Source organism: Atta colombica, unplaced genomic scaffold, assembly GCF_001594045.1.
Source record: "Atta colombica isolate Treedump-2 unplaced genomic scaffold, Acol1.0 scaffold125, whole genome shotgun sequence".
NCBI classification, from domain to species: Eukaryota; Metazoa; Arthropoda; class Insecta; order Hymenoptera; family Formicidae; genus Atta; species Atta colombica.
In genome coordinates, this window is record NW_017259212.1 from 4,124,588 (window position 1) to 4,133,632 (window position 9,045).

The window sequence follows — 9,045 nt, forward strand, 5'->3', positions numbered from 1 at the left end:
TAATAAATCAAATTCAAGAATAAATCAGTATATAATATAGCGAGCCAGTTGCACAGATTTAATTCACTTCAACTTTTTGATGAATTTTTTGCACTTAATCTGAGATGTTGCAAAATTGATAAAAAGCATATGTTCATGTTTCAAATGTTATTGCGCATATAATGTTATTTACCCTAAAGTTTGAAGCCAAATTTTAATTTAGTGAAAATTAAATGTCATAAACACAATCTGTATAAATATATTACTTTAAAATATGTCACACTTGTACCGTGCGCTAGAAAGCATCGTGTTAATTATATTTTAATGATTTCTCCCAATTAATTTAAATCTTTTTATGGTCAAACATAATGACATTATTTATTAAATTGTGTTAAAATATTATTAAATTATTTATTATTGTACAAGTTTTATCGAATGATTATGCAAGAATGAAGATTGTTATTAAATATTTAATTTTAAGAAAACTGAGTAATCCATGCGAACTCCATCATGTTAAACAGAATACCCGAGATGCATTTCTATTTCTATGAACGCTCTTCCGTCTTCGCAATTTGTTTTTCGTGAGGCCTTGCCGCGCGGAATTTTCCTAAAAAAGATCAGTGTCGCCGCCAAGCTTTTCTTTTCTTCGAGTTTCCGAAGGGCAGCGATGTAGAAACCACAGAGCGGAAACTCCGTTGAGAGAGGGTGGTTTACAGGGACACACAATGGATAGGACGTAAGGACCACGTCGGCCGAGTTTTACAGTAGCTGAAAACTTTTCTCTTTCTCTCTCACTATCTTTCTTTCTTTCTTTCTTTCTCATTTTAACAAGCGCCCCGTTTTCTCTTCCGACGTGACACTCTTTTTCCTCCCTTGGATTAACTCGGTTCTGGTTACCAGATTAAAAGGACAGTCTCGCGCGGCGAATTTTTTCCGTCGACGAGCAATGGCACCCGGAATTTTATCCAACTGGCAGAAAAGTTGGAACGTTCGCCGGCTGCTTAATCCGTTACTCGGCAACCGGTTAATGCAGTTAGTTCACTCGGTAAATTGTTTGGGATGCGCTAACAGAACAGAAAACAAAAAGTATTCGCAAACTTTTGAGAGGTTTCGCGTTTATCTTAGTAACTCTTGGGTTTTCTTTAATCACCTTCGATTTAACAATGCATTGTATAGTAAGTGATTCTGCTTGTCAAATTTTCTGTTTATTTCAACGTATTGCAGACAGTATGTACATAGAATGTTTTGAATTCAGCCATATTTCATCTGCAGTGAATTCCCTGATCTACTTGTTGATTTTTCGAATATAAAGTGAAAGAATCAATATTGATTCGCGAATGTCGAGATAGGAAGAATTAATAGTTATTTAAATGAATAACTATAAAGTAAAGGCTCATGAAATTTAAAAAATTCAACGAAAATTAAGCAAACGAGAATACAATTCAGCGCTTAGTGCTCAAACAATTAAAAAGTTCAGTTTATAAACAAGTTATATTTGATTTGCTGTTACAATCTTCATACATTTTGACTGTATTTTGGGTATTATCAGCGAATGACCTGTTTATAAATGAACCTTTTTAGTTGTTTGCGCATTAAATACCGCGCCATACTCTCATTTACCTAATTTTTGTTGAATTTTTTAATAGCTGTTGTGGACAAATTTAAATTAATTAAATAAGGTTTAAATTTTGCAGTAGATTTGCAGACATTTACTTTGTACAGAGATAGATCCAATAGCCTTAATCCAGCGGTATATTTGTTTCTCGATATCGAAAAGAAGATGAATGCGGGTCATGCCACTATACGGAAGCCAGCAGGGATATGATATCAAAAACGGTCTCTCTGCGGTGGCCGCGAGCCAAGTATAGATTGCTAACTGTCGCTGGACAATGATATACACCACGCTGAAAGGATTTCAAAGGAGTGCACTGTCGACTGTGTATCGTGCACAGTGTTACGCTGTCGTATCGTTGGACTCAGCTTCCTGAAGAAATATCGTCACTGCGCCATTTGTCTCCCAAGAGAAAACCACCTCGCGGATATTGCATCGAAGATATTTCTCAATTTGGCTAATGTATTTCTGAAAATTACCTGCTACACATTTTAACATAAAGTTTCAATTGCGGAAGCTGCGGGAATTAAAATTCATACTTTATGGAATCTGATCTGACATTCATTTACACCTTGAAATAATAGCAATTGATTTCAGTGAGAGTTCAACGTCATTATAACTTATAACTTATTTTTGACAGGCATGCTTTTAAATTAACTTTTATTAAATTAACTATTATTTTATATACCTATTACTTTCTGTTACACCCCATTTTCCATGAGTACTTTTGCGTCTTTTTAATCTTCTGTTACGAGATAAAACTTATATTTAAATTTAATGTGAAATTGTATTTAATTTAGAATTAACTATACTTGCAATGTGAGAACCGTGGAAAACTCCCATTTCATTTTTCGTAATAATCTGTTACAACATTAAATTATTTAAAGAGAATGTTACGTTTCGCGCATTTTCGTAATTGCGAGTGTAGATTATTTTTTTATACACAAACGGCTAGCTAACTGGAACTGCGCTATGTTTAGAGCGTCGCGTTTGTTGTCGAAGCGCGCAAGGAGGCTAATCAATAATTCATGATGGCATAGGGCACCTTCGGTCCATCCATCCCGGCGTTGAAACGCGCCTCTTCAATTCTGCGTTTCGTTACTCGAGTAATTACTGCCACAATTTCAGTCGCGGCACTTAGACTAATTAAGAGCCAAGCTTTCATCATGTTGCTTTGCTGTCTTTGCACGCGAGGGAGAACGGTTAGTTAAAAGCTTCTTTTATATTCTTCTTGGCGTAAATCGTAGAACGTAAGACATAAAATGTAGCCCAGGGGATATTGCACGTATCTTGCTTACGCGTACGCGAATCCCGAGGTGGATCTTATATAAACTTCTAAAAGTTGCTTGTAGCAGACTATCTTGATTAACTTAAATCTTGATTGATTTTCCCATCTTTCTTTCAATCATTTAGCCGTAATAAATAACGAAATAAAAAATTGATTACAAAAGAAATTGTTTTTTCTTCTTTTAAGAGAAAATATATCTTATTTAGGAAAATTATGTATCTTTTTTAGTGATTTTTTTTAGTGTTTTTAGTATTTTTTCAAAATTATGATAGATTTAAAGTAAAAAGGCGCAAATTCATAATATTTAGAAGTTAGTTGTTTTTTTTTCTTGGGTTGAAATTCCAAATTGATCATCATTACAATTCGATTTATTTATTATATTCAGAGATTGCTCTCTTACTCTAAAAGTAAGATATAAGTAAAAAAGCAATTTTTTTTTCAAGTTATACCATAAATGAGTTAAATAAATGTTACTATCAGTCATAAAAAATGAATTAATTTATTTTCATTTTAAAAAATTGCCATAAAGACTCACTAAAAAAAGGGTTTTTTAAAAAAATCAAAATTGTCATTTTCAAAAAAGATTTTTTGAAGATTTTGAAAAGTTCGTGAAACGAAATAACAGAAATAATATTTATTTATATTAAGAATATATTATTTTGATCAATATTATTTAATTAATTAATAATTTTCTGTCAAATTGAAAAATAGTTTTTCTCTTTTCTGAAAAATTTAATTTTTTCAGTTGCGTCACTTTTAATTTAAGGGAATAATATATGTATATGATGTAATAACATTGAACATAAAGAAAATTAAAGTTTAATTTCCGCCTGTTTAATAACCGCCTGAAAACTAGAAATTCCGCATTCTCTAATCTCAAGATTTAACAGATCGACTTCGAGCCGACTGTTGATCCTAATATTATTTTTGATACAGCGTCTATAAGTAACACAGCATCCATTTTCTTCAATACGAAATGCTCGCAGGAAAAGTATTCCGGTTAGGACGGCCTCCATGAATTAAACATTGCGCACGCCGTTGGGCTACGGTACAAACGAGATTCGCAAATTCATTTCGGTTCACTCGGCACGCGTATACCATTCGAGCCACATTCGAAAGACAGGAGAATATGCCGTAATTCCGAGAGTTTATGAATTTCAGAACGAAGCTTTTCAGCTTCGTCACGAACGCTAACTGTTTTAGGCGCTTAATGATATGACAGTCGGCAAATCGGATTAATCGTACCAAACGACAATCATGACGAGTAATCAGCTATTTCACTAATAATTGACGCTTTCGTAATATGGATTTAAATTTACACAGCTTGTTGCGATTAACAGGCATAGAAAGCATAATGATAAAGAATTTAGCAGGAAAATTGTATTTCTGTGTTAATCTATTGTTCTCTAAGCTAAGTGAGGCTATTGTTGTCTACATTAAATGAAGCCATTGTTATATAAGCTACATATTATCTCGTATTTATAATTAAATGTAAGACGTACAAGATTACTGAGATTACTATTCGTAATTGATTCATGATTCGAGAATTTATTATGTTATTGTAAAAAAAATTGTAAATAGAAATTAAACAGATCTTAGTTATTTTGAGAAATGTTATTTTGAGAAAATGCTGCTTATATATACTTTTACTATAGTTCTAACAATTACATTTGAATATAACTATTTGTTACTATTCATTGGCTAATCGTCACTTGCTATTCATCCGGCGATAAATACGGATTGCTTAAAATTTTCATTAGCATTCGGTCTTCCGGAGTTTGTCATTTAAACAATATTCCTAGATCCAACCATTTCACGGTCGGAGAAAGCAGGCATCCAAGTATAAAATTAATTGCAGCTCGATGCAACGAACTCTCAGGACTTCAATTTTCGCAGAAGAAATTTTGTTTTCTCAGGTCTAAGCACAGTTTTACCGCTATTAATGCAACAGGTGCGCGATCGGGCTTTTCGGTCTGCTCGATAAGAAAAAATCGGCCATGTTATTCGAACATTGAATTGATAATGATACGGCAAATCGTTTTTTTAGAGAAGAAAAACTCTCAAATTATAATAGGGAATCTGATAGAATATTTAATTGTGAATTTACAATAGATTTAGTTGCGAATAAATAGATTGTTAATTACAGATTGCAATTGAAGTGAAATAAATTTGAATACATTGCTGCAAATGTATTTCTAGAACTGATTGATACAAATTATAAATTTAAAATAAAATGAAAATTTAAAATAAAATAATTTTAAATAAAAAAACAATTTTATGTATATGTGAAAAATTGCAAAAAAAAAATATTTTGTTTATTTTCTCTTTTCTCAAATTAAAACGACATATAATAGTGTTTTATAAATTTCCTTGTTTCAGTATTGAGAATAAAAAGAAAATTTTAAAATCGCGGATGGAAATTCACGATCGATATTTTCCTTCTTTTTCAGTATCACGAGCATGCGGACGTGCTGACGGTGGGTTTTAATGTGGACGGTGTCGAACGTGTTCTCGACCTTCGACTGAACACCGATTTAATTCCAGTTGGCTATCAGCAACTCCACCAGAATCGCGGCACGTACAAAGTGCACACCCCGTCGAAAGTTGTAAGTACTGCTTGAACATCCAGTATTCACATCCGTAGCGTGCTAACCACTTTTCCGCAAATAACATTTGTGCTAATCGATATCGAGCGCAAACGCAAACGCAATTCTATCAGATACCAAACACCGATCTAGGAAAGCATCGGGATTCATTCAACTTAACCTCAGCAATTCATTCGTTACGTATCGAATGGCGCACAAAGAGTGGCATTATCGCTGTTTAACGACATAATATGCAACGTAAAATTTACGTAAATTTAGAGCATACAGCTGTTCGCTCCCTGCAAAGAAAGACATAATCGCTACTTTTCTCGACAATTATTGCGAATAGTAATGAATTTTGTATTAGATATTATTTTATTACTTTATATATTTTTTTGATGATTCTGTAATGAAAATGTTAAAAAATTATACACATCGGGTACTTAACCTTTGAACGCTGATATCGATACATAAATTTTACACAAAAATAAGTTATTCGGAATAACTTATTTCCTTGTGTATTTACTTATTCTTAATGTAATATTAAATTTTCATATATTTTACACTATTAATGACACATATTTATAATCTAGACTTTTATATAAATACAAATAATTTAATTATTAACTTAAATCGAAGAAAGGAAAATTTAAACACATTATCAAAGTTAATCTTCATTTCATGTATAGTTCAAAATTCTTCATAACTTATTAATAAAGCTAATAAAATATGTACGTAATAACATACAAAATTGCTTAAAAATTGATTATTAATCTCGTTTATAATACTGACTACCAGAGAATTATGATATGATTTAACGGACTGAATTTTTAAAAACTTGTCTCCGCTTGTCCTAATTTTTATATAGCAGGACAGATTGGACATCCTAATAATCAATAAAGATATAGTGTAGTGCAAGGATCTCACTCACTTACATGTAAAATTTATATATTGATAGTGTTCTAAGGCTGAAAATAATATCGCTATATGTCACTCAAAGATATAGAACGTAAACGTGTGTAAAATTGATCGATAAAAATGAGAGCCGCAGGACATGTGAACATGGCATCTCTATCTCTTTTTATTCAACTAATCATTATCATAGAAATAGAGGAAGAATGGATGTCCTTTCTCTCATTTTTATTAATCACATTTGATATACTATTTAGATATGGATGGCGCAATCCATGTTCTATGTCTTTGATATCGCTGGAAGGAGATGATCGAAGTTTATTCATTTATTAGTATGTCTTTCTCATTTGTTTCTTTTTGTGTTTGCTCTTTATCTTCGCTAGTTTTCGATTTTCTCATGGTGGAAGTATATAAAATAAATATAAAATAAAAAAAAAGGATATAAATTTAAGAGATATAAATAAGAGATATAAATAAAAGGGTATATAAAGTAAATATACTTTCACGATGGATTCTTTCGCAAATTGATGTCATAACGATTCTACAAGTTCGATTTGTCTATAGATTTAACTATATATCCATGTAAAGAAGATCGTCACTCACAATTTAATTTTAATTTAACTTTAAATAATTACATTATATTAATATCTACTTCTTGCTACTACCATATTCCATGTTACTATTAGCAACCTTTGCAATGGAATTGATCAACATTAAAAAACTCTGGAAATGATGTTTTATTCAATCAGGTCAATAAAGAGATGCCAAGCAAAGGAAAAATATAGCGTATTGTGATAAAAAAGAGAACCTTCGTTTTGAATAAAGAATTCTTTCTTTTTTAGACAACTCGAAAAAAAGACAATCTATTTGTGAGAAAATTTATTTAATTCCACGTTCGACTCGTGCTTCCGGTCCCCACGAAAATTAAAAATCTCCGCGGGTATCGGTGCCCTCTCATATCTATCTGCCGTCATCACGCGAATGGAAAAGGTATAGATAGGCCTCGTACAGGTATAATACGCGACTCGGCCGAAATCGATCGAGGTGACTCACTCCGTCTGCCGTCTGCATGTTTAATAGAACGTCTCGCTATAAACACACGCAAAGTGTGTAGCGGCGTGTTGATCCCGAGCGAATGGTGGGCGTACAACTCCACGTTAAAAACAAAACGTGCATGCGAGTGATGGTCGCGGCATTTCCGCTTTATAATTCAAATGCCGTAGCGGAAGAGAAAGGCAGGAAGGACGAAAAGAAAAAAGAAAAAAAAGAGAAGAAAACTGATGGAACACCCAGAATATGTTAAATTGCAACGGTCGCGCGACGTATCTGCAGAGTGTATCGTGCAAAACGCGAGGATTGCCTTGGAAATTGCTTCTGCTAAATGTCTAATTTCGCTATCGTAATGTTTCTGTAGATAATCGAGTTTACTTGGTTGTTTGTAAAATAGTAAAATAGTAAATATAGACAATAAAAATACATGAAGGAGGAAAAATAAAAAGCTGAGTGTATTAAATACTTTGGTATTACGTTACTCGATATATATTGATGAAGAAAATCGTCGGTTATATTAAATTTCACTCATGTTAAATCGTCGACAATTAAATTTCTCCGCAGTTTATGGAAATTGCGAAAGTATTTCTGAGATATTTCTCTAATTACGAAATTTGTCCAAAATTTTAGGTGATTATTACGACATCTCAATGAATGCAACGCAGTAACAATACTTAATATACTTTATAAAATGAAGCTGGAAGCGTCTATCTGGACAAGATTATTGATATAATTATTATATCTTTTCATTTTAATTGAAACAGAATCGGTATTAAATTTTTTTAAGCACATTTGAGTTTGTAAATTTAAATTATATCATGTCAATTTTAAATTCAATCAAATTTAAATTATATCATATCAAAAAATTATTTATTTGTCTTAAGATAAAAATCTCTATACTTACTTGAACAGAATGAAATAGACAGAGCCAAAAATAATATTTAGAATAATCATAATTAAAAAAATAAAAAATTTAATGAAAAAAATAATATACTTGTTATTACTGTTTTAAATTTAATTATATTTTTATGATATAAAAAAATTTATTAAATTAAAAAATAATAATAAACATATAAAATAATTATAATAACATAGAAAATGAGTACTGCAATTATAAATAACAAAGACTGCTGTTTCTCGATTGTAATATTCTGCTCGGCTACGTATAATGGGACAATGATGAGCATAAAAAAGTCATCCAGAATGTGGGACGAAAGTCAAGCAGAAAATGTAAAACTCGCCAGCCAACTGGCGAGTTTGTTGTGCTAGCCGCAGCACCGCACTTACTGTTTTGCACAATTATATTTAATTAATTGGCGGCTCCGGTTAACGGCTCTATTGTTCCTCCCTTCGTTCTTCGCGATATAAATACGATTTATCCGCGCGGATGAACCAATTTTGAGCTCGTTAAAGGAGAAAATACAGATGTGATATAAACTAAAAATTTGAGATATCACTGTAATTCCAATTCTTCGAAAACGTTGTGTAAAAATTTTTTTTAATATAAAAGTAATATATAAAAGTATATAAGAAAATTACATAATAATACATATCTAGAATTTATATTTTTATCATGGATAGTGCATATCAAAATTTAATTTAATTTAAATTTAAATTTA

General features: G+C 31.7%; 1 protein-coding gene across 1 annotated transcript in view; it reads left to right on the top strand.

Annotated features, from left to right (window-relative positions):
- The window catches only part of LOC108694873 (disintegrin and metalloproteinase domain-containing protein 19), a 98,097-nt gene that overhangs the window by 72,140 nt on the left and 16,912 nt on the right, over window positions 1-9,045 (top strand). The window contains exon 3 of the mRNA XM_018204561.1: window positions 5,330-5,485. Coding sequence (XP_018060050.1) covers window positions 5,330-5,485 — 156 coding nt within the window. The remainder of the gene's footprint in view (window positions 1-5,329; window positions 5,486-9,045) is intronic.